The sequence below is a fragment of the Chelon labrosus genome, assembly GCF_963514085.1.
Source record: "Chelon labrosus genome assembly, chromosome: 23".
Taxonomy (NCBI): Eukaryota; Metazoa; Chordata; class Actinopteri; order Mugiliformes; family Mugilidae; genus Chelon; species Chelon labrosus.
This window is the reverse complement of record NC_140356.1, coordinates 17337025-17363721: the sequence shown is the minus strand read 5'-3', so window position 1 is coordinate 17363721 and position 26697 is coordinate 17337025. Positions and strand designations below refer to the sequence as shown.

Sequence of the window (26697 nt, the reverse complement as noted above, 5' to 3'; positions counted from 1 at the left end):
ACAAACGCGTAATTCTTCAAATGTGAAATTAAATTTGATTTCTTATGACTTTCACAGAGCTTATAGTCGTCTTTACATCCCTGCACTGAAGAAAATTAAGAATTGTTTGCTTTGGCTTTTCATTTATAAAGTCATGAAGCATCACTAGTGACTACAGAGTAATATATGATTTATTATATTATTAGTAGTTATGACTTTAATATACAATATATAAATATTTTAATATCTATATTACAGTACCATACAGTAAACTAGTGTTTCAAATGATTTAAAAGCAGCTCATCCCACAGACGGCTCATTTCAAACCCTAAACCTCACGATGGCGCCAAAGGAAAAGTTTCAGTGGATGCAAAAATAAATAAATAAATAAACTATTTTAACATAACATCAAATTATAAACACACAAACTACAATTCCACAGATGCTTATTCTTATTATTATTATAACTAGAGGTGAAGGTGAGATACTGGGTTTTAAATGGTGTCACTGATGGTGTTCTCTGCACATTACCAAACCTACACTGCCCTCATGTGGCACCTGTGGGTCTCAACAGCTTCAGGTGTGGTGGTGAGATCAGTCACAGTTTACAATGTCTATTACTGCATTTGCTTTCAAATTTACTTACTACTGAAGTATTTCGCTTGTTTGTAAGACACAGAGAGTCTGCTGTCATATGCAATCAGAAAATTGTATCCAAAAAAGGTTCAAAAACGGCAACCAGACTTGTAGAGTTTTTTTTTTGAGAAGACGTTTCACCACTCATCCGAGTAGCATCTTCAGTTCTAGGGGACTAGTGGGAAGTCTGAGGTTTAAATAGGAACTCCTCCTGAAAAAACTTGCTTGTTATGAGGTGGTTCCTGTAGTCTGCAAGTTTCCTGCAGTGGTGAAACGTCTTCTCAAAAAACTCTACAAGTCCAGTTGCCTTTTGTGAACCTTTTTTGGATATACCATGACCTGGATGACTGAGAACCTTCACAGACATATTGCAGCGCACTTTGGGAACAGCACCCTTTGACTAGTACGGGAGTATGAGAGGACCTTGAGGAAACTTGCAGACTACAGGAACCACCTCATAACAAGCAAGTTTTTTCAGGAGGAGTTCCTATTTAAACCTCAGACTTCCCACTAGTCCCCTAGAACTGAAGAAGCTACTCGGATGAGTGGTGAAACGTCTTCTCAAAAAACTCTACAAGTCCAGTTGCCTTTTTTGAACCTTTTTTGGATATACCATGACCTGGATGACTGAGAACCTTCACAGACAATCAGATAATTGAATAGTTATATAGGAACCTTTTAAACTTTTTGTTTCCCATCATCTGGGGTCTTTTTAAATGTACCTGTTAGGCTACTAATCCCCTACTTCCTGAATTTTACTGTGTCATGTGCTACTTCGTCAGATTAAATCTGGTTAAAACTTAAAATCCTCGACAAGATTTAGACCCTTGTGTTATAGTCTCCGTTTTAAACATTTATCTCCGGCCAGCACGCACAGGGTGCATGTCTTAATTCAGCGATCAGCCATAACATTATGTCAGTTTAAGTGATTATCTGGTCATCCTGGCACCTGTCACTGGGTGGCATGTATCAGGCAACAAGAAAACATTTTGTCCTTAAAGCTGATGTTAGAAGCAGGAAAGAAAAATGGGCAAGTGGAAGGATTTGAGAGACTTTGACAAGACGACTGGGTTAGTGCATCTCCAGAACTGCAGCTCTTGTGGGGTGTTCCCAGTCTGAAATGGTGGGTACCTGTTAAAAAGTGGTTCAAGGAAGGAAAAGCTGTGAACCAGTGACAGGATCGTGGGCAACAAAGGCTCACTGATGCACATAGGGAGCGATCCAACAGACGCTGAAGTCAGGGCGTCCATGCTGACCCCTGTCTAGTGCCAAAGACTGATGCACATGAGCATCAGAACTAGACCACGAAGCTTTGGAAGAAGGCGCTCTGACGGGTTACACATGCTCAGCTGTGGAACACACGGCACCAGGATGCATTATGGGTAGAAGGCAAGCTAGTGGAGACAGTGTGATGTTTGGGTCAACGTCCTGCTGGGAGACCATTCATCTGGATGATACTTTGACAAGAAAGCGCCAACCCAAGCACTGCAGCAGGCAGAGCACCCTTTCACGGGAACAGCATTTCCGCAGTGGTTTGACATTGTCCTCAAAATTCTGCAGATTTAAATCCAAACGTGCAGGACTTGAAGGATCTGCTGCCAACGTCTTTGTGCCAGATACCACAGCACACCTTCAGAGGTCTAGTGGAGTCCATACCTTGACGTGTCCTGGCTGTGCAGGTGGTAAAAACGGTTCTCTCAAATGTCTTACTGGTGACAATTACTCCACACAGCTGGACGTCTCTCACTGGTTTCTACTGGTTTAAAAAGCCCTAAATGTGCAACACACGTAATTTTCCTTATTAAATCAGTCCCCTAGTTTTTATTAGACCTATTTAAGTGATTGGCAAATGTTTAAAATCCTATCTGAGAACACAAACCCAGTAAATATGAGATGCTTTCCCGTGCTGTCGTGATCTTTATCTCTTCAAGCAAGAATGAAACTGTCACTAATGTCTCCTTTGTGTGTCTGCATTCATTTAAGTAAGCGTGATGAGCTTTTATGAGTACCATGGTCAGTGTGTTGGCGTTTTTGCAATTAACAGATTACACGCAAATATGCACGGCACATTTTTGAAAACAAAAAAAAGGATCGTGTCATTTCACCGCCAGCATGCCTTTGCATTCAGACGATCATAGAGAACACTGGTGAAAGGCTACAAGCGTTTTCATTTCAAAGCTTCTGCATTCGTGTGCAAATGGAAAATAAATTTTTTTTAGATTTCCAAACTTCAAGGGAGATGTTTCCGACCACTTTGATAATATAAAGCTTATCAGCGCATGTTTAAATGACTGTACCAGAGAGATTTTGAAGAATGAAATGGGTGAAACTGAAACAGAAAAAGCTGCACGGGAGATTTGTATCTTTGATGAGTTTTGATGAGATTCTTAGATCTTGGTGACCTCCCTCAGGCCACCAAAGTAAACCGTGCATGTAATTTGGTGAAACATGCCACAGCTAGAGGTGACACCAGACCAAATCATGTGTTAACCAGTGCAGCCAATCAGTCTCTTGTCTGTCTGTTCCTCCGTCTGCCATCATTTAGCTAAAGACATTAATTGATTTGCTCAGGGACATCCACGTAGCAGGCCAACAATACCTCAACTACCACTACTGGGGCGTTCTCGTGTGTCCTCGTGAAAGGTCGCCAATCGATGCCCAAGTTCTGCTCCAATCTAAACCAAATGTTGATTTTCTGATGGCCTTTCTTGGATGTTCACGTCCTCACTCATTCTGAAGAGGGTGTGAATGTCCGCACCAAGTTGCAAGGGCTTCTGAGACACTTGAAGCAAAACCACAAATGTCAAACTCAAGGTGGCATTAGAGGAAAATGATCCAGGTTTTTGGGCCCTACTTGGGCCCTAGTCCAAACTACGAACTAAGTATGCAAGTCTGCCCTTAATTTTCCTCTAATGCCACCTTGAGTTTGACAGTTCTGCAGACATTCACACCTTCTTCAGGATGAGAGAGGATGTGAATGTCCAAGAAAGACCATCAGAAGATCAATGTTTTCTTCTTCTGGTCAAATATCTCAACATACTTGGGCGCTCTGTTCCAATCTGAATGTCTGCACCAAGTTGCAAGGGCTTCTGAGACACTTGAAGCAAAACCACAAATGTCAAACTCAAGGTGGCATTAAGAAAATGATCCGGGTTTCTGGGCCCTACTTAGGCCCTAGTCCGAACTACCAAGTATGCAAGTCTTCCCTTAATTTTCTTCTAATGCCACCTTGAGTTTGACACTCGTGGTTTTGTCTCACGTGTCTCAGAAGTCGCTGCAACTTGGCGTTGACATTCACATGCTGTTCATGCGCAGGACGAGGGAGGACATGAGTGTCAGCACAGAATTCCAAAACAATTAGAGAAAGACATGCTAAATTAGCACAAAGAAATGCAAATGTAGTTTTCAGTTCTTCTTCATTACCGTTTAACCTCTGGAGGGACGCAGGTCACCAGTCTGTGACGGGGCTAACACAGAGAGACAAACAACACACAGCAGTGTGGGTCGAACATGCTAACTCACTGTACCTGCGGGGAGGGGGGTGGGGGGTTCTCCGGGTGATTCACCTTCCTCCCACAGTCCAATGACATGCTTGTTAGGGTGAGGGTCAACTGGGGATTCTAAAGTGGGCCAAGGTGAGGATGTGAGTGGGAAAAGCACTGTGAGACAAAAAAAAGTTAAATCAAAATGACCAGAAAGAGATAAAAGTGATATTTTACCTGCATATAGAAATGGTGAGACGGAAAAAAGACTATTTGATTCAAAACAAGACATAAAAGAAATGCAAAACTACCAAAAAGTGACACAAAATGACCAGAAAGAGGTGCAAAATGACTCTTATGATGTATTTTACCATTAAATTATATTCCACTGTAACAGAAGGCGTCTTTGAAGGCCGGGGCCCATAATGGTAACAAGCAGTTCTTTGAAAAGACCAATTGTCTGAAAGTGTTTGCAAAATTTGTCTTGGTTTTATTCCCCAAACCAAAAATAATTTTATCATTCTGCTAAGAGATGACATTTTCTTTCATCCAGATGGTTATAAGGAGTCCTTCGTGATTCAGGTCATACATCCAGGTGTTTTTAAAAGTTTACTTATCATTTATCTTTAGCGACCTTTGTATGAGAATATGTTGAGAGAGAAATAAAAAGCTGTATATGCAAATGACTGCTTCAAAATTGTACCACAGAGACAAAAAATTACTTTTTGAGTCAAAACAAGGAACACAAAGATATAAAATAAACACAAAAGTACCTTAACGAGGTACAAAATGACTCATATTATGTATTTTTTCCATTAAAGTATTGTAACAGAAGGGGTGTGGGCCCATAACAGTATGTATGTTAATAATTAATTATTAATTACTTTAAAAAGTATTATTTTTATCATTATAGGAAGCCTTTAGAATACAGTAAATACCTCCAGGTGTTTTTTTGTTTGTTTGTTTTTAATTTAGAGTTCAAAATAGGCCCCATAAATGTCCCCGGACCAGAGTTTGGGAAACATGTTTTTAAACGTATGGATAAATCGGCTTATTAAAAAAATAACAGCGCATTTTGGCGCATATTCCTACCTGTTGTCAGGTCAGACTGACGCGCAAACAAACAAGAGTTTCAGTTCAAAGCCCGCAGAGCGCAGAGAGGGGGTCAGCCTCCGCCCAGCGGTGCGCCCACAACACAAACCAGATGCGCCATTGTAATTCGCTTTCACAACAACACGTCCCGTGACATACCGATGCAGAGGGGGTGTGGTGTCACGTGTCCCGGCGTTAAACCGGAGCGCTCTTATAGACGGGGGCCGCGCACGCAAAACCCCACTGAAGCCCACCAGCTCAGCATCTGCACACAAGCACACAACCGCTCACCTGAAGATCCGCAGGGATGGACGCTGCGTACAAGAAGGTCAATGGAACCTACCCAGCAGAGGAAGAGGAACCCAGGGTAAATCTGATTTATGATCTGCTTAAAAGTGCATCAACTTATTTATTTTCTTATGTCATAATTAAAGCAGACAAGCTGTCAAATAATTGATCTGCTAATTAAAAACAAATCTGTTTTGAATGCTGCACCAGTGACAGCTGGAATATTCCAGGTACATCTGCAGACAAAGAGTCTCTCAGTGAATAGAGGGCACCAAAAACAGCTGATGTAGGTGAAACATGGTTTTAACAATACACCTCGAAAGTTTGAAAAAATACAAATCACAAATGCATTTATATATGAAATGTGGCAGAAAGAAACTCAGCAACCATTCAGGTGATCAGTTTTTTTAAGCAAACATCTAAAATGTGAACAGATTCCAGTTAAATTAAAGACTTTTTTTGTCAAATGTGACAATAAATTGAAAAGTTTTGTGTCGACTTTAAATAAAAATGCAACCTTTGATGCTTTACCGGCATTTTACAGACAACCCAAATTGATCTGTAGTGAAAATAAACATTAGTTTGACCCTTTAAAAGATAAAGTAAATTCTCAGAATTTGAGTTAAATTTAATCAATAACAGCTTGAACTGTTCAGCCGGTACTTCTTGACTTTTAAGGTATTTGACTCATATTAGCATGACCGTCTCACTTTAACGCGGGGGTCAGCATGAAGGTTAAAGGTGTGAAGGCTTCCAGCGTTAAGATCAGATGTCTTGGATGTAGACCATCGAGGCTTTTAACCAGATTTCATGGTGTTTCTTGTTCATATGGCTGCGTTTAAAGGCAAACAGCAGTTTAACAATTAAAGAATCTGAAGTCAGCACATGATCTTGACCGTTTGTAAGCTTCACATGTGTTTTTTTTCCATTTGTCTGTCCGTGCAGAAGAGAAGGGGCTCCATGTACCTGGAGGAGGAGACCAGCAAGAAGTCCGAGGTCATATCCTGCATCTTCTCCCTGAAGGAGGAGGTCGGAGCGTTGGCCAAGGCCCTGCGACTCTTTGAGGTAAACCTTTTATCCCCTAATGACCGGGAGAATCAAAGTTAGTTAGCTTAGCTTAGCATTAGCAGGTAACATCACGTCTTGATCGTTTAATTGAAACAAAATCTACCGACCAAGAACTCATAAGTTCACTAATTAACATCTGATTTGTTTAGTCTTTATCCTCCAAATACAGTTGTCGTGCTAAGCTAAGCTAACTGACTCTGGAAATTAGCTCTGATTTGTTGCGGCATATATGTTCACGGCTCGACAACTATAACTGTATGTCACCTATTTCAGACAAACAAGTGAAGAGTCTCTGGCATTAAACTTGACGGCTAATTGCTGTTAGCTCAGGAATAGTTCAATATTATAGCTAGCATAGCTTAGCATCAGCAGGAAATAGCAAATCTGGGTTGTCTAACTCCAGCTGAACCATGAACTGTTATGCTCACCAGTTAATGTTATATGTTATTTGTTTAGCCCTTATCCCTAAATCCAGTCTTTGTGCTAAGCTAAGCTAACTCTGGAATTTAGCTTCATATATTCTCTGCTCAGCAAGAAATCAAAAATTTCTTTCGTCAGGAAGTATAAACAAACAAGTGAAGGGTGTAGGAAATTTTAGTCATTAAACATTATGGCTAGTTGTTGTTAGCTCAGGAATAGTTCAGTGTTTTAGTTAGTGTAGCTTAGCATTAGCAGGAACAAGCAAGTCTGACTCGTCTAACTGCAACTAAATCCACCTACCAAGAACTCATAAGCTCACTTATTTAATCTTTTTTTCCCCCAAATCCAGTCTTTGTGCTAAGATTAGCTAAAAGACTCTTGGATTTAGCTCTATTTCAGTGGAATATGTACTTTTAACTCAGCAGGAAAGCAAAGAATTTAAACTATTTTTCACCTGTTTCTTGGACTTGAAGTCTAAAAATACAAACCTCAGACTCCAGGAAGTTTCCAGTCCTAAACCTGATGGCTGATGGTTGTTTTTGGTTCTAGTTGTACACTAAACGCACAAACTGGGGAGATTTCTTCTGCAAAAACAGAAAGCAAGTCAAACAGTCGGACATGATTCATTCTCAGGACTTTTAATAAAGTCACTGATCAATAATAAACAAAAACAAGCGACATGAATAGAAACTATCCTGTAAACTCTGTAGAGTTTTAGTTCAGTTCTTTGGCTCCTGGACTTTTTTTTTTTTTTTGACCCTTTATAGAAGGAAACTAAACAAACTGAGCTTATCTCACATGTTTGTGCATCTGTCCTGCACAAAAGTGACTCTTTGATCCACCGACCCACCTCCTCTGGGGTTTTTATAGTCAAATACCTTTCCAACAATTACACCCACCGAAGAGTTAGTAATTACTGGAGCAAGTAAAGCATGTTCATTTTTTTACTCCATCACATTAGTTGGAAGTTCTTTAAAGCACAACAATTAATAGTATATTTAAAAGTTTGGATTTCATCATTCATATGAGTCCAGTATAATAAGAAGACACAATAATAAATTTAGTAACAGAAGTTAAAAGTTTGTTGACTCACAAGAGACTGATAGAAAAATAAATAAATAAATAAATGGATGTCAAGATGGACAAACCGTTCATGACGTCACCCACAGTTATCTTGAAGAGTGGTCTGACTCCACCTCATTGAGCTAATCCAAAAATGGCTAAACAGGTGATGGTAAAGCGACACCCACCTGTTACTTAAAGTGGCCACGCCCTTAATTATGTATAAATTAAAGCCTTGATGTTATATCAGGGTGTAAACATGTTCATTTCTGCTGTAAAGTGTAACATTTTAACATGGAGGTCTGTGGGGATTGAGTCATTTTTGGAGCTAGCCTCAAGTGGCCGTTTGAGGAACTGCAGTTTTTGGCACTTAAATTTGGCACTTAAATTTTTTTTTAATTGTTTGAGAAAAACCGTGCAACTGCAGGAAAAGTGGACACCATGACAACTCCACAATTGCAGTTTTTGGCACATGTCCGGTTTGGGTCATGTTTTCAAGCTTTAAGCAGGTCACGAAAAGAGGTTATACAACAGTTTTTATTGATTTCTGATGAGTACATGTCCACAATCAGTTGGGTAAATTTGTTTTTGATTGCACCAAATTTCTTCTCCAGTGGTTTTCATCCACACTATCTTTAATGCAGATGCACACATTTGAAATTTAGATTTTTGTGGAGTCTTTTGGAGTTCTTCTTGGGATTCCTGAACAACTGTCATACTATTTACTCAAAAACACATGATTTTTTTTTATTCTAATGGAGTGTTTTGACAGCAGTTCGGGTCAGTGCATCAATGTTCTGTTTTTTTTTTTTTTTTTACAGTCTTATCGATTCAAACTCTGTGTACGTGACTGCTCAAAGCAAACATGGACAGGCAGCACCTCTTCCGTTGTTAATCTTCAACGCTGATGTTCTATCAAGGTTCAAGCTTGCTCTTCTTTCAGTCAAAACACATGCCTTTCAGTTTTTTGGGGGAACACACATGCAAAGTTTTAGATTAAAGATATTTTTTTTGGTGTAGAAATTTTTTACCCCGGCCTTCTAATTTTTCCACATCTCCCGGGGGAGATGATCAATACCAAGCATGTGCCAAATGCTGCCCTCCAGATGCGGCTGTAGACATCAGGATCGAACCTATGAGCTCCCGCTTTGTGAATCCTCCCCCTGCTCCACCCCCATCCAGCCTCCCACTCCTCTCCCACTTGGAGTTCTTCAATAAAACAGGCCAAACCGCCAGCACGCCCCCCTCCTCTCCGACTGTCACATGGACAGATTCCCCTCACAATACATAACTGCCGGCCGGCCGGTCGTCTCCAAAGCCTCGAAGAGAACATACTTCCTCAAATGCCTCGCCGTGCCACGTGCTAACGTTTATCTGTGAAGCTGTGGCATCCACCGCATGCTCCTTCTCATGCCTAAGCTCCATATTTCATTATGGAAGTTGCATCGACGCCGACACTCTCCTAAACCCCGTAGGTCTTAGCACACATGTGACACGGCAGCGTGGTTTTCTTGTGACGAGTCATACCACGTCCAACTTTGATCTTGCACCTCGGTCAGGGCTGCGGCAGGGTTACGGTCACAGGTTTCACAGCGGAGGGGTGGCTCGGAGGGGTACGAACATCTGACAAACTGACCCCTGCGTCCTGCTGGGTTTAGGATTTAAGGCTGACTATGTTAAGCTGGAGCAGGCCGTCAGTAGCACACACGGTGCAGCATTTCTCTTTGTGCACATTAATGAACTTTTCAAGCTTAAGGACAGGGATGCACAGATCTTAAAGTGCACAAATTTAGATGCAGCTTCATTTAATCATCTCGACTAGACTAGATCTCTTCTGTTGCAGGGAATTAAATTGATGAGATTGGGTCCTGTACGCATGATATATATTTGTGCAAGCCATGCAAATGTTTATATTTATCATATTCTTTCATTTAAAGCAGGAAAAGGCAGTAATTAATGTGAATAATTTGGATTTTCTATTAGAAAATGTCGCTCTTAATCTGCTGAGAGTGAATAGATAAGTCATCAAGTTTTCTTTCAAATGCCAAGACTCATCCGTGGTCACGTTTCCAGTCACTCTTGAGGGATGCAGAACCACACGGGCCTTAAAAAGCTCCCATTAAAGGTGGAATAGGATCCAGATGGGAGAAAACGGGAGGCCCTGACGCTCACGCCTCCTCTTTACTTAGCCTATGGTAGCCAGAGAACAACATACTCCCTCTCCCTCCCTAAAAGTTACATAAACAAAAACACATTTTGGTGATTTTTTTTGAGAACTACCACATAAAGATAGTCACGCTCCAACACATGAGCCAGATCGTCTTTGCATGTTGGACATTGAGAAACACTTGCAGCCAGAGAAGTCAGGAAACTTGCCAAGGGTATTGAGTTTGTGCCGCAGAATAAGAAATGCCTCCAGGCCGGCATGCCAGCGCGATTTATTTACAATTTTGCACTAAACTACAACAACATGACCTGAAGGCCCTCACTGTGCCATGTCTAGTCCGTCTGGCTCAGAGTCAGTTTGCAGACAGAGAGTTCAAGGCAGCTGACCTGAGATTGTGACTCCACAAATTTAGTGACTATACATCGCCCTCTGGTGGTGGAAGAAAGGCGGTGCTGCAGCTCGCAACAGAACATTGTTTTATTTACCCTGTGCCTGTTTAAAATATCGATATACATACGAGTTTCCGTGTTTGTGCAGGAGAAGGGCATCAACCTGACGCACATCGAGTCCCGTCCGTCGCGGATGAACAAGGACAAGTACGAGTTCTTCATCAGCGTGGACTCCACCTGCTCTCAGGCCCTGGATGAGGTCATTGACGGCCTGCGCACACAAATCAGCGGCCACGTGCACGAGCTGACACGCAACAAACTGAAGGACACAGGTTAGTGAGTGTGCAATCGTTGGAAGAGGATGTCCACTGAAACAAGACAGGCGTGAATTCACAACAACGATTAAACATGCTGAAATGTCACCGCTCTGCAGTGTGGTGTGGTGAGGATTCAACTAGTGTTTACCTGTGGTTTCAAACGCATGTATGTATGAGTGTAAAGAAAAGCAGAGATCTGGATCAGAAAAATAATCAGTGAATGGAGCATTTCAATTTAAACATGTAATATTTTGAATTATTGTCTTGACAAGTCAATCTCGCAGCTCTGTGAGGTTGTATTTCAAACTATTTAAACTAGACGTACAGCTGAGACTGATTCACGTAATTCAAGTTTTGGCTCTTAAACAAGATCATTGGACAACTTAAAATCCTGGCAGCAATATATTTCAGTTCAAAACTGTCAACACCATCACCAAAGAATCAATAGGGATTATCCTCTGGGAATCATGAATAAATATCTTTATCAAAGTCTGTATTAATCTGTCCAGTGGATGCAGATATTTTTGCTTCGTTAATGAAACTTTTGACATGTTGATGGTGTGAGAGGGAAAGTTAGGGTGTATCCTCTGAGGACCAAATATCATGGTAACTCACCAAAGAATCACCAAGTCTACAGGGGTCATTCTCTGGGGATCATGAACAAATATCTTTGTATTCGACCATCCAGTGAATGTAGATATTTTATATTTTTAGATTCATAAAACATTTGTCATGTTAGGGTGTATCCTCTGGGGGAACATGTACACGTGCGGAAGCATTGAAAGTCAAAAATGTCAACCTCACCACCACAGAATCAGCAAAGTCTATAGGGATCATCCTCTGGGGATCATGAACGTCTTCCAAGGGTGTATCCTCTGGGGGAACATGGACATATGGACAACATTTCATGGCAATCCATTCAATAGTTGTTGAGGCACTGCAAATCAAAAATGTCAACCTCATTAGCATGTAATCAACAAAGTCTACATCAGAGGATCATCCTCTGGGGATCAACGATTGTCTTCCAATTAGTCCATCTGGCTGATGTAGATATAATAGTCTATATTACCTTTGACATGATTATGTTCTTAGAGGAAAAGTTAGGGAATTTCATGGCAATTCTTTCAGACTAAAAGTCTATAGGGATCATCATCTGGGGATTACGAATTGTATCCAGTAGGAGTTTTTTTGCTACATTGTTCAAAGTCTGGACATGATACAGAGGTGTATCTTCTGGGGAATATGGACACATGGGTAGCATTTCATGGCGGTGAATCCGGTAGTTTCTAAAAGTCTACAGGGATCTTACTCTGGGGATTATGAATTGTCCAGTGTCCAGTAGATCTAGAGTTTTTTTTTTTTTTTGTTTGCTACATAACATTTGACTCATAGCAATGCATCTGTTAGTTGTTGGGCCACTGAGAAGTCAACCTCGTGGTGACACTAGATGAAAGACGAAGGGAGTTTTCATCCTCTTGAAACCATCAACGTTTGGATTAAATTTATCTCCAGTATTCATTCAGTCAGTAGTCTAGTCTAGTATAAATACAGCTAGCATGGCTAAAAGGAATCATAAAGCTATAAAACGGCCCATTTATCAAGTGAACACAGTTGCTCGGTGTCGGCTTCATGAATCCCAGCCAGACTTGGTAATGGACAGCCAGCGTCGCCACTATGACTGATGGCCCATCGCCCACATCTAGTTCCTTTATTAGTTGTTTCCAGAATGACATTAGTTTAGCTACTGAGGACCAACAGGCCTGGGTGGAACAGACGAGCTCTGTGTCCTGGCCTCAGACTAACACAGGCGAGGAGAACATACCAAGGTCACGGCAGGCTGAGACAGACAGGGCCACCAAGGATCCCCCCCTTTTGACCTCGGCATAGACGCTGTGGCGTACCGGTCAGGGTCAAGTGGACGATGGGATATTTATGCCGTGTTTTGGAGACAGACTGTTTATAGAGGAGACTGGCAAGGGGTCTTACTGTCTGTCCTGGGGCCTCAGGCTGGACCACACGGCGCAAATGTAGATTAATGAGCGGGGCCTCAGTGTTTTTTGAGCGCCATAAATCCATATGAACAAGCAGATGCCCGTCGTGTACTGCTCTGCAGAGTGTCAACATGCCAGAGCACTGACAAGAGAAAAAAAAGAGAGAAGACACATCTACGAAATGATAATCAATTTATACCAGGCAAGAATTACACAATATTCATGGGTGATTATTTATTTGGATGAGATGATATTTGGTATTATTGCTTGAAAAGATTATAGATTAGTTGTCGTAGTGCAGAAAAATATGGTATAAAAAGCATAGAGATACCACTTTAAAGACTATATCTCTAAACTGCATGCTTAATTGATTTGACCTGAATAAATATGAGTTCAATCAATGTTTAATAGTCGTTGTTCTCTTCCAGTGCCATGGTTCCCCAACGACATCCAGGACTTGGACCGCTTCGCCAACCAGATCCTCAGTTACGGCTCCGAGCTGGACGCCGATCACCCGGTAAGGGCTGACTCACCCATCGCCGCCACATCCTGCCTCCGCATGTGTGTTTGTGTGAATACACTTCCACTCACGCCCACGCGCCTTATGAAAAGATGACAGGCCGCTCTCGGCCTCCGTCTATTCTAATGGAAACTATCTAGACACACAAATTGATGTCATTGCTTTAATTGAGCCCCTATAATTATAGATAATTGCTCCCTTTTGCCACCGCCATTAAAGCAGAATGGATTCATCATAAGCTGGAAAACACTCTACAAAGGCTTCATTTGAATTTGTATTTGCGTACTCTTATTAGAGACGGAGTGCATAATGCTGTCAAAGGCCACGGGGTTTAGTCTTAGCGGAGGATTTCCACTCTTTGATTTAGATGCGAGTGGCCAGGGCTGCGATCGTGAGATCTAACATGGCTTTCTTTTGTGTGTGTGTTCAGGGCTTCACAGATCCAGTGTACAGAGCACGCAGGAAGGAGTTTGCTGACATCGCCTACAACTACAGACAGTAAAAACTTACTTAAAAATATTTATGCTTAAAGTCTGAGAAGAAGTTATGGAGGGGAAAACATGCTCAGTTTTGCCTTGAAAATGATCATAAACGAATCGGGGGCAAATTGCAGGGAGGCACTGTTGGATTTAAAGGGTCTTTGTGTGGATAATTGAAGTATTATTCACAGGCACTACAAAGAGAAATCCCCACTGTGGGGCTGGCAAATAATCAACGTGCAGTCCTTCATGATATTTGGGAAAACAGAAGAGGAAACAGGAAATTAAAATTCTGTAGCATTTGCAGCATTTGCAGCCAAGTAAACAATGACCCAGTACACTTTATTTATGGGAATAGTTTCCTAATAATTCTGAAAAACATAAATTCTTAGGACACTATCCATCATATGGTTCCAGTCATTCGTGCACAACTGGTCACTAATACAAGAGCTAGCTTAATTGAAGAGTTAGCTAACTAGCAAAATAGCCACAGCTAGCGTTCTTTGTGGCTAACAGTAGTTCAAATATCTTTGCAGTGCAGATATCCAACATTTTAAGGTCTTAAAGGGTTTTTATGCAATTATAGGATAAATTATTACTGTTATTTGTAGATTTTTTTTTAATGCTTTATATGCTACCTGAAGTAAATTGTACACACTGACGTTTAAAAAGCTTAATTAATTTACAGCAGCTTTAAAGATACGACTGTTTGCTAGTTATGTACAGTTTCTGACTACTGTTGTCCCTTTACCCTTGTGCCAGTGGCCAGATGATACCCAAGGTGGAGTACACAGAGGAGGAAAGGACCACATGGGGCGTCGTGTTCAAGGAGCTGAAGACTCTGTACCCGACTCATGCCTGCCGCGAACACAACCGCGTTTTCCCGCTGCTGGAGAAATACTGTGGCTACAGACAGGACAACATCCCACAGCTGGAGGACGTGTCCCGCTTCCTGCAGTGTAGGTCCAGCCCAGACGATGGCACTCTGAGGCCCCACGGATGAAATCTTTATCTGTTAGGTTTATTGCAGGCTTTAAATGCAGAAATTTAACCCAGAATGGTTATTTATTTATGTATTAGAAATCTATTTATTAGATAATGTACATGATTCTCTTCTGATAGTCAAAGGAAAAAAAAAACATACTTATGCATATGTTTAAAACTGAAATTAGACTATTTATTTATTATATAACAAATAATAATCTGTAAATAATTTTGTGAAAACACCATGCAAAATTTTACACTAAAAACCATACAAAACTGCATTCTAGACTGTTAGCTTAAATCAAATATTAGCTAACTAGCAAGATAGCCACAGCTAGCCTTAGCAAAAGCTAAAAATAGCTACTACACCTTATCTTTAATTGAAAAAGAGCATTTTTTTCACAAACTGTCATCGTAATAAACAGTTTTTTTGTTCCCTGCTACTAACTATCGCAGTATCTAAATTTATACATGTTAAAATAAAATTTTAAAAGAATCAGATAGCATTCGCTAACGGTAGCTAGTTTAGCAGTGGCGCTAACGGCCATTTACTTCAGCAACGCCTGTAGAGCTGACACCTTGGCAATTAGTTTATTTTTATTCCTTGTAAATAACTTTTACTAACACAATAAATTATTTATGAGTTTAAAAAAATACTGAAAAAATGGATAATGTTGGCTAACAGTAGCTAGCTTAACCGGCTTTAGCAGAATTCGATTTTTGTTTGGTTAATCTTCTTTTAAAGCACATAAATATTTAACGTAACATAACTATTTGAATTCTAAATGTTTAAAATACGGTTTAGTTTTCTAAAACTAGTCAAATTAAGTGAAAAATAACATTTTATTTCCTATTTGCATGGTAATTTATTGATTATTTTAAAAGTTGAAATGTACTGTATGATATTAAGATTTTCTTCTAAAGATTAACAAAACATTAAATATATTTCAGTTTTAACGTCACTCAGTACACGAAACATTATTTGGATCATTTTGGAAACTCTGGTGTTTAAATGTGGGAGGCGAGGCAGGGATCTGTTCAAACGCCCCACTTCCTATTCCTCCCTCTCTCCCTCCTCGGCTGCTCTTATCCAACACTCACCCTCTCTCCTCTTCCTTCTGCTCCCCGCAGCGTGCACGGGTTTCCGGCTTCGTCCGGTGGCCGGCCTGCTGTCGTCCCGGGACTTCCTGGCCGGGCTCGCCTTCCGTGTCTTCCATTCCACGCAGTACATCCGTCACAGCTCCAAGCCCACGTACACACCTGAGCCGTGAGTGTCCCCAGTTGATCTATGTCAGAGGGGAAAACCAAATTATTTATTTATTTATTATTAAACACTCATTTCTGTCCATAACTCAGGGATATCTGCCATGAGCTTCTGGGACACGTTCCCCTGTTTGCTGATCCTAGTTTTGCCCAGTTCTCACAGGTAATATTTCTCTAAAGATAATAATGTACTGCACAATTTCTATATGTTGTGCACAAATGAGATTTAATTATAAGAAAGCACATTTATTTAATATATAATCCCTTATGTTTTTACAGGAAATTGGTCTTGCATCCCTTGGTGCCCCTGATGAGTACATTGAGAAACTTGCTACTGTGAGTACAAGAGAACAGTTGACTCCTTTTGAAATGTTATTGCATATATGAAAGCCTTAAAGATATGGCTTTCTCAAAGATGAAATGAAACAAAACAAAATAAAGAATTACAGTCACGATAGTGCTAAATGCTAAAGCTAAAATGCAAAGCTGCAAAAGTGTGGCAAAGTCAGCAACCTAACCCCGCAACTTTCCATGTGCACATGTCGCTCCATTATTGAACTGTAATTTAAACTGTTCATTTCCCTGTCCCATTTAGATTAATCTTTTTTGATTGTATGTAAGAGTTTTGCATTTCCTTTATAAAATAGTCCCTTGACCGTAGGCCTTGATTCTTTAAATCTTCAGGATCTCTGGCTTTTTGTTGACAAACCCTAGATCAGCCTTCCTGCTTTTATTTGTGAATTCTTTCCTCCTTTTGTAATATAAGTCACATTTTTATGAATCTTTCCCATGTCCTCAGGTGTACTGGTTCACCGTGGAGTTTGGTCTGTGTAAGCAGGGCTCCGAGATCAAAGCTTACGGAGCTGGCTTGCTTTCATCGTTCGGAGAGCTGCAGGTAAGACAGCGCTTTGAGAAAACAACCTGAACGCCACATTTTACTTGTTACTGCGCATTCACCTTGTTGCACAACTATAGCGTCGCAGGCAGTGGGTTAGTGGTCCACTCGGGCTCGGGTTTAATGTGTCACTGGGGGAGTCGGCCTGTCTGCACAGCGGGTTGACGGCAAAGTGGTTCAGTGGGTAAGAGTGGGCAGAGGGAGACGATAGATTGAACCGATCGTTATAGAGGTCACAACGGTTACATCAGCTGTCTGCGGAGGATGTGCACTCTGACAAGTCAACAGCAAGACCTGAATCATGCTGCACTTCCTGTTTACTGATGGGAACGGAGGAGATGCTCATTGAGAAATTATAATGTTGTTTTTCTTTCAGTACTGCTTGACGGACGAACCCAGGCTGGAGCCCTTTAACCCCGACAAGACCAGCCTCCAGAAATACCCAATCACAGAGTTCCAGCCTGTTTACTTTGTTGCTGAGAGCTTTGAGGATGCCAAAGAGAAAGTCAGGTAAGAATTATAAAAAAAAAAAAAACCTTTGCAAGGTCTATGTACAATGTGCTAAATTTACATAATGTGTCCCCTGTGTACAGGAAATTTGCCGCCACTATCCCCAAGCCTTTCTCAGTGCGCTACAACCCCTACACCCAGAGTATTGAAGTGCTGGACAACACCCAGCAGCTCAGGAACCTAGCAGACAGCATCAACAGTAAGCTGTGTTATCCTTCTGCAGAAAACAGCCTTGTGTATTTTGGTTAAATTAATTTTATCTTAACCACCTTTTTCAAACTTAAACTCTAAAAATCGTACTAAGATGAATTCTGGAGTGCTAGCTTAAATAAAGAGTTAGCTAACTAGCTAAATAGCCTCAGTTAGCCTTAGCAAAGGCTTAAATTAGCCACTACACCTTAGGTTAAGGTTTTCCTCGTTAGCTGTAATTGAAAAATAGCAGAAAAAATAAAAATAGATTTTGGCTAGCACTGCCAAACAGTAGTAGCTTAGCAGTTGTGCTAACTGCTGTTTATTCTAGCAAAGTCTGTAAAGCTGACATCTTTAAAAAAAAAAAAAAAAAAAGAATAGTAGTAGCTAACAGTAGCTAGCCGCTGCTGCTATTCGGCTTTAACAGTTTGGCTAATCTTCATTTCAAATGCATATCTGAATTGTTGAATAAAAGAAAAATAACAAAGCTGGAAGCTAGCTATAGCTTTGTTATTTATCTGCACAAAACAGTCCCATAGACTTTGGTTAAATATTTAAAGCGGTAGTTCCAAACGACAAAACTGAGGCTGAGGCTATCTAGCCAGGTAGCTAACTTAAAGTGTTAGCTACCTGGCTAGATAGCCTCAGTTAGCCTTAGCAAAGGCTAAAATTAGCAACTACACCTTATTAAATTTTCCTAGTTGTCTCAAATTGAAAAGTAGCAGTTTATTAATGACTGTAAGTAACTGCTGATCAGAAAAATCCAACTTAATTGAATGCTAAATAAAGTTATTTTATAAGATAAGAGTTTACCCTAAAAGATCCATCGTAAAAGTTCTGTGGAACGTTGAATCTACTAGTATTAAGTAGCAGAAGAATAGAAGAAGATGACCAAGATGGAGACACTTGGGGGCAAACATGCTCAGAAAGAGTGGATTTATTCCAACCAGAGAGAAATTAGTTTTGATCAGGTGTTTACATGGTTATTAGAAGCTGATATTATCCTGTTGAACAGAGTATTAAAGATGCTCTTTTATGTACTGTCCCCAAATTCATCTTGCAAATTAAATATAATAAAAACACTACAATACCTCGAATGACCTCTGAAGATAACATGGATCAGTTCATCAGTCAGTAGGGAGCACAGTGGGTTATTAGCCTGCCCGCTGTGCAGGTCGTAACAGGGCTATTTCTGTCTAATCGCTTGCTTATGAAATTCTATTGACGAGTTTATCTTTTTTTGATAGAAGTGGAGCAAAAATAATTAAGAAGGGAGGCTTTAGGGGTTGCATGTTTGTAAAGATTGAGGTTATCTTTGGTTTTAAATTTGCTTTTTCTTTTGTTTCAGGTGAAATGGGGAAGCTGTGCGAAGCCCTGAGGAAACTGGAGTAACTCGCATAAACGGAGCTGAGAATTGAAATGTTGGTTCATTCATTAAGCTGCTGGCCTCTTGTTATGCTTACGGTGCATGCGAATGAGCTCTCTGTGTATTAAAACGAATATACAACCCAGCTAGAACAAAAATAAAAACAAGCAGTCTTTGTATTTTAGTTGAGTAAATGAAATGTAGCCTCTTAATAAAACATATATATACACGTCTGTAAGCGCTGAAAATGTTACCGAAAGAATTGCTTTTCAAAATAAGAGCATTGATGAACTCAAAATCAAATGTGAACTTTAAATATGATGCAACCTGTAATCTTTACTTTTTTTTTCTATGCATTATATAATGGCAGATTTTTTCTTTCATTTACTTTTATTTCATTTGGATAAATTAAATGTTTTGTATATGCATGAAACAAATAAATATTTCTCCTCTTGGACTATTTTTCCTGCATTCTTCCCCTCTATCCGTGAATAATGTTCCTAAACAACATCCTAGAAATGGAAATGGCACAAAAAATAAAACAACAAACTCCCTTTTAATAGGAAGAAACCTTGAGCAGAACCTCAAGCTCTTATGGGGGAGGACCCACCTGCTTGAGGCCGACCAGGTAGAGACAGAAAAATAGGAGAGAGGAGGAACAAGATGATCTTTTACACATACCTCTGATTAAAGCAGCGATTGGTAATGAATAAAAAAAAATGAATGGATAGAGTTTATTAAAAATGGATTTAATTAATTTGAGGCTATGATCTTGTACACCGATCAGGCATAACATTATAACCACCTTCCTAATACTGTGTAGTTCTCCCTTGTAACAGAGAATGGACATGGGCCTTCTGAGGGTGTCCTGTGGTGTCTGGCAACAGAATATTGTTGTTAGTGGGGGGGCCTTTGAGGGGAGGGGCCTCTGTGGATCATCCCACAGATACTTGATCAGTTTGGGATCTAGTGAATTTGGAGGCCAGGTCAACACCTTGTGCTGTTCTTCATGTTTGGTTTTTTTGTTTTTTTTAGTTGTTCCTAAAGTGTTTTTGTGTGTGTGTCTGTGTCAGGCTGCATCCTGCTGGGGATTGCTGCTGCCATCAAGGAGTGTCATTGCTATGGGGTGGGGGTGCCTGGTCTGGTCTAGGTGGGTGCTACATGTCTAAGTAACATCCACACCAATGAATGCCAGGTCTAAAAGTTTCCCAGCAGAACATTAAACTGTCACAAGATGGTCAATGCTATTTACTTCTCCTGTCACTGTTTTTAATGTTGTGGCTGATCGGTGTATATGTATAGAGGGTATGCCATTATTTGGATGACTGAGAATCTTCCAGACATATTGCCTTAAGTTGTTTACCAAAATTGGATTATTTAGTTTAAAAAACCTCCATTTTCTTTTTTTATATCTGAGACTATGTAATATTTATGAAACCCATAAAGTCGTGTCTTTGGCTGAATGGGTCAGTCCTCCTTCCTGATGGCACCATTTCTGCCCCATAAATAGATCTGACACCATGACGCACAACAGGTGCCAAAAAAGCCCAAAAAAAAAAAAAAAAAACGCACGAGCTGTACTTGCGCAACTCATCTCCATACATCCTTCTGATGTGGGGGGCTATTTAAACCTGAGCCACGGAGGCGACGGACACAGCACAACCTGTCTGCGTCCGGTGAGTCGGTGTGCAGCAGCCTCCCCCTCTATACCATACCCCACCGGCAGTAGACAGATGAAGACGGACGGCGTGGTGCAGACGTTCAGCGGGAGGAAGCAGAGCCTGATCGAGGATGCGCGCAGGGAGCGCAGCAGCGGCTCCGCGGGCTCCCCGGGGCCCTCCAGGTACGGAGACGGCTTCGTGTTCGAGGAGAAGGACGGGAGGGTGACTCTCAACGTCCTGTTCGCCCTGAGCAACGGGAAGAACGCGGGTTTTTTCAAAACGGGGAAGATATTTGAGGTAAATTATTGTTTAAAAAGTATCCTACGTGTCTGATAAATGATTTTACATTTATTTAACAGTATAAAGTCATGTTTTTGTTGCTGTAGTTGAATATTTTATCACATAATTTAATTTTTTTATTATATAATCACATTTTGTTTGTTTTAAATCTGAAAAATATCTAAATTAATCCAATTTTGGTCATTTAATCTAATTTAAACTGCTCCTATATGTTCATAAAATCCTATTGTTGGCTAAAGCTGTCTGATAAAAGCTTTATTTTCACCACTACACAAAGATCTATTTATAATATTCACATTTAATACAAGACTAGATTAGAATCAGAGCTAAACTGTTGAATTATTCACATTATTAAATATTCTTTAGCCACATATTTGAATATTTTGTCATATAAATAAATAATTACTTGTAATATAATGATTAAATTATAAATCTGCTTCATTAAACACTGATTTAATTGATGTTCTAGTCAATTTGAGGCTCCAGTCTTGTGTCTTGGGTTTTAGATTTGCAGCCCTTGCATTAAAAGACCCGTCAATGGCCCCTTTGAGGTCTACCCGGTGCCCCTTTAACTCATCCTCCTCTTCAAACCTTTGCAGACCTTCGAAGCCAAACTCCTCCACGTCGAGAGCCGACCGCGGAGGAAGTCGAAGAACGGCGCGGCCGACCTGGAGTTCTTCATGAAGTGTGAGGTGCACAGCTCGGACCTGGACGTGTTCATCAACTCCCTGAAGAGAGTGGCCGACGACGTCCGCACCATCCCGGAGGAAAAAGGCAAGCACCTGATTCATTCTTAATGAGTTTGACCTTTAACCCCTGAACGCTCCTTTTAAATTAAAACCTCTGTGTCCTCCACAGTCCCCTGGTTCCCCCGACAAATAAAAGACCTCGACAGATGCAACTTGCTAATAACGAAATTTGACCCAGACATGGATCAGGACCATCCAGTGAGTTTTATGCTTTAAAAGAAATGAAATAAAATAAAATAAAATAAAATAAAGCCTGCTTATGACTTAACATGTCGTCTTCCTGCAGGGATACAGCGACTCAGAATACAGAAAAAGACGAGCCGCCATCTCAGAGCTCGCCTTCAGATACAAACAGTGAGTCTCATCTAAAATGAACGTCCCCTCGTCTTTTTAAATATTCCTTTCATTAACTCGTTCTCTCCGCTGCAGGGGGGACCAGCTGCCCACGGTGGAGTACACGGCCGAGGAGATATCGACATGGTGAGAGCAGCCGGTGCACTCGTTCATGCAGATGTGTGTTTGTGGAAGGGGGGGGGGGGGGGGGGGGCGACCTGCCCCGAGAACAGTGTGCTGACGATGCGGTGTGTGTGACTGTTGCTTTGAAGGAGGGAGGTTTACCGGCAGCTGAGGAGCATTTACCCCGGCCTGGCCTGCAGGCAGTTCCTGGATGGCCTGCAGCAGCTGGAGAAGGAGTGCGGCTACGGGGAGGACAGCATCCCTCAGCTCAGGGAGATATCGGCCTTCCTGAAAGGTGACAAAACACAAAGTGGAATAAATGCACGTTCTGGCTGTTCTATAAACTCAGAATGAGATAGAAACTGAAGAATTGTGACATTTAAAAAGGAATTAATAAAGATTTTAGTCGATAAAATGTCCAACATGGCAAAAAGCCTCACTTGGAGCTCTTTACATTGACTTGTAGCTGCTCTGATAAAGGGAGTAAAAGGGAATTAATTATAGATATTGATGGAAAGAACTCAGAAATGACTAAAAAGCATATATTTTTTAATTTAATTGTCCAACGTTTGTGTCACTTTAGAGAAAACCGGTTTCCAGCTGCGTCCAGTCGCCGGCCTCCTGTCAGCCAGAGACTTCCTGGCCAGCCTGGCCTTCAGGGTGTTTCAGTGCACGCAGTACATCCGGCACGCGTCTGCGCCCATGCACTCGCCCGAGCCGTGAGTTCTCGTTTATCCTATTCATTTACACATTTTCGCTAATTCTTTTCCTTTTAACCGATTTGGTCCTATCTGCTCCAACAGAGACTGCTGCCACGAACTTCTCGGCCACATTCCCATGCTGGCTGATAAAGAGTTCGCCCAGTTTTCTCAGGTAATTTATTCACCATTTGCTCATCTGATTTGTGATGATACACGTGTGATGTATTAGCTTTAATTATTGCTCTATATGTCTGCAGGAGATTGGACTGGCCTCTCTTGGAGCTTCAGATGAGGACATTGAGAAGCTGTCAACGGTAGGATGTGTTTGCCTTCACTGCCATCTAGTGGCTAAAGCAGATAACTGCATCTGATGGTTAACCTTATTTGAGATTATTAAAAATATGTTAATCTGGATTATTTTTTACCCTGTGCTCTGCATCTACAGCTATACTGGTTTACTGTGGAGTTTGGCCTCTGCAAGCAGAACGGGACGGTGAAAGCGTACGGCGCCGGACTCCTCTCCTCTTACGGGGAGCTTGTTGTGAGTGTGTTCTTCAAGTTTCTCACATTGACGTGCATGTATCCGGTGAGTTAACAGTCAGCGTTTGACCCGTGTTTTCAGTACGCTCTGTCGAACGAGCCAGAGTACAAGCCGTTCAACCCGGAGGAGACGGCAGTGCAGCCGTACCAGGACCAAACATACCAGCCCGTTTACTTTGTGTCCGAGAGCTTCGAGGATGCAAAGATGAAGATGAGGTATTTAAAAGAAAGCTTTTTAAAATGCACCAAATGCACCAACAAAGGCAAGGAAGAAGAAGACTTCTAGCAAGGCTGTAAATGATGCAAGTTTCCAAAGATTTGCAAAAGTATGTGAGAAAAAAATTCATGCAACACATTTTATAGGCCTTAAAGTAGTAGTGTGAGTAAAACTGAATTAAACTAGCAACTATTTTTTGTAATAAAACTTGTACTTTTAAAATGTTTAGTTTGGTTCCTTTAAGTACTTATCCATAGGTAGTATATTACTGATAGTGGATGGGTGTCAAGCCACCAGACTCCATTGACAAAATCAGTCATTTTACCTTTTTAGTTGCTGGTCTACTGTGTGGCTTCGGTTTATATCAGATATGACACGTTAACTCTATAAACTCACAAAACAACACAAACTAACTAAACCGATTGCACCAGAGTTCTGCAAGCTCAGTTTTTTGTCAATTACATACCGAGTTGTTAAGTTACAGCTCAACAATGACCAGTTCCTACGTAAGTGTAGTTTGATTTTAAAAATTTCATGTTAAATGTCACAGCAGCAGTGTGTATTTTTAGCCACCTGGACTGAGTTTAACTGTGCACCAGAGTCCATTGACAAAAATGGCAATTTTACTTTGCAGAACACAGGAGTTGCTGGTCTATCTCTGCCTCGTTTAGTTTCGTTGTTCGTGTCAGTGTGTGGCTTTGGTTGGTGTTAACGTGTTCGTTCAGATCTTATTTAACATGTTAAAACACCAAAGTGAGACAGTGGTGGACCAGGTACTCCTGTGTTGTGAGGGGTTAAATTGCTGCTTTTGTCAATGGACTCTGGTAACTTTGAAAAGAGCAATGTAACAGCTTCAGTTTCCCAACACAAAAAATGATTTAAATCTTTTTTTGCCATTGACCTCATCCACAACAGGTCATTGCTTGGCTTCCGTATGTCTGTTTGCTTGTCCAAACAAACCCAACTATCCCTTTGAAGGTATAATGTGGGGTTTTATAACAAAAAAAGTTATATTTATATTTAGTTTTAGTCACAGTTACTTTAAGGGCTAACAAATGTGTACGTTAAATTTAAAGAATTCATCTAAAAACATTTTTTACACCCTTGTTAGAAGCAAAGTTCTTCTTCACTGTTGTTGGTACAATTCCGCCACCTTGTGGAAATATGGAACCATTGCTAGGACTACTGGTGACTCCACAGGTTGCATTTTTTTATTTATTTTTTTTTTAAAGTGCATTCATTTATTTCCACAGGGAATACTCCGCCAACATCAAGCGCCCCTTTGCAGTCCGCTACGACCCCTTTACCTGCAGCGTGGAGGTCCTGGATCAGCCCGCTAAGATCCAGACCGCTCTGAGCCAGATGAGAGAAGACCTGAAGACCCTTCACAGCGTCTTGGACAAGCTCAGCTTATCGTAAGCGACCGACTTCCTGTGGAGATAAGAACGTCATGCAAGCAAAAGACTCGACCGGACATTTGAGCAAAAGAGTACCGTCCGCGAACAGCTCGGATAATCATAACGTAGTCAGGTCTGTCAAGTTCCCACGGGGTCATTTATTTGTGTGTATAATGCAATATTTAAAGTGAGGATCGTGTAAAAAGAAATAAAAGTTTATTTTCATGAAGAAATGTCAGCGTTTTACATCCAAGAGTTGTTCTGTGTTTGTCAGAAAGAAGGAACCACTACAATACGGGGCTTGAAGACTGTTTTCTAGCTCTTAATTCCAAACCAACTATTTCCATTTGGAAAATTCTTGGAACCCATTTATCTTCATGTGTTATTAAGCAAAGGGGAAGGAGCTAATTATGAATGATTTAAGTATCATGTTGCCTCTGCTGGTCAAGGCCAGAGCCAGCGCTGAGGCCCAACGCGTCGGTGGGGCCAGGTCACCGGGACCTCGCAGCCGACCACAGAGCGGTCCGCAAGGCTGCACTGCTGACAGATGCTCTTCTTTATTTCTCTTTCTGCGTGCGACCGGGGAATTTGGCCTTCGTGGGATTTTGACGGGCGCCCAGCGTTTTGATCTCCGAGCGGGCGACAGTGCGTATCAGGGCCGCGCACGTCAATGCTTTCCCTTCAGGAGACAAATCATCGCCATCTGCGCGATTCATAAAGCATCAGCACCATCAGGACGGTGGCTGGCAGAGGCCTCGCGCCGGCCACCTTGTGTTGGGAAGCTTTCCCTTCCCATAATTCCACTGTACAGTAAATCAAGGCTCCCTGGGAAAGCTTGTGTTTGCAGAGGAGAAAAAATTGTGTGTGAAGAAAGAGAGAGAGCGAGAGAGAGACGGGATAAAGTAAGTGGAGGGAAAGAGTGATCTACTGCTTGACAAGTGTGCAGTGACACACACACACACAACACACACAGCAACTAAAAGTCACACTTTATAACTTCTTGTATCTCGTTCCGCGCTCCAGCACGCTCAAATCCACAAATCCCCACAAAACCGCCGCCAGGATCCGAATCTGCTGAGCGCTTAGCAAAGAAAAAAAAGAAAAAAAACAGGTTGCTGCGGCAACTGGGCGACCAGTAAACGGCAGATTCTCGTGCCTCGCGCTCTCGCCACAAATCCCAAATGCCGTATCATCCGGACTCCAACCATAAGTGCTTCCTTTTATTGATGTCAGGGGACCGTCCCATCCCCGCGTTGGCTCGGTTGGAAGCAGGGTCACTGGGTTCACTTTGTCCTCAACATACCCCGAGAGGTGAATCTGAACATCTGAGGCCTGATAACCAGTCATTTACCAACGCGTAGTAAGAGCGGCAAGAAACCACGAAAGAAGAGTTTATGCACGTGCGTGAAGTCGGGAGAAGAAAACGGCTGACCTGGCTCTGCTCAGAGTTTAAGAAAGATTGGCTGCCAACGCCTCTAAAGCTGAATGATTGTTCCTTTTTGTCCAAGTTTAAGAAAGAGAAAGGTTAAACTGACAAGTCCTGGCTCCGGTGTAGGTGTTGAAGCGATTTCTTGACAAA

At 41.3% G+C, this 26697-nt stretch overlaps 2 protein-coding genes across 2 annotated transcripts; both read left to right on the top strand.

Annotated features, from left to right (window-relative positions):
* The first annotated feature begins 5405 nt into the window (after positions 1 to 5405).
* Positions 5406 to 19554, top strand: pah (phenylalanine hydroxylase). Its single transcript, XM_084573003.1, has 13 exons — positions 5406 to 5556; positions 6423 to 6542; positions 10732 to 10915; positions 13320 to 13408; positions 13842 to 13909; positions 14653 to 14849; positions 16006 to 16141; positions 16231 to 16300; positions 16417 to 16473; positions 16937 to 17032; positions 17409 to 17542; positions 17626 to 17741; positions 19080 to 19554. Exons 1-13 carry the CDS (start codon positions 5497 to 5499, stop codon positions 19121 to 19123), a joined length of 1371 nt encoding a protein of 456 aa, XP_084429129.1. The 5' UTR covers positions 5406 to 5496; the 3' UTR covers positions 19124 to 19554.
* A 1276-nt stretch (positions 19555 to 20830) lies between these two features.
* On the top strand, positions 20831 to 26374 carry th2 (tyrosine hydroxylase 2; the record flags this gene model as incomplete). The annotated part of the gene is made up of 12 exons (XM_084573004.1): positions 20831 to 21055; positions 21658 to 21832; positions 21917 to 22005; positions 22094 to 22161; positions 22237 to 22287; positions 22413 to 22558; positions 22847 to 22982; positions 23067 to 23136; positions 23222 to 23278; positions 23410 to 23505; positions 23587 to 23720; positions 24975 to 26374. 12 exons carry the CDS (start codon positions 20831 to 20833, stop codon positions 25138 to 25140), a joined length of 1413 nt encoding a protein of 470 aa, XP_084429130.1. The 3' UTR covers positions 25141 to 26374.
* Positions 26375 to 26697: the final 323 nt, after the last annotated feature.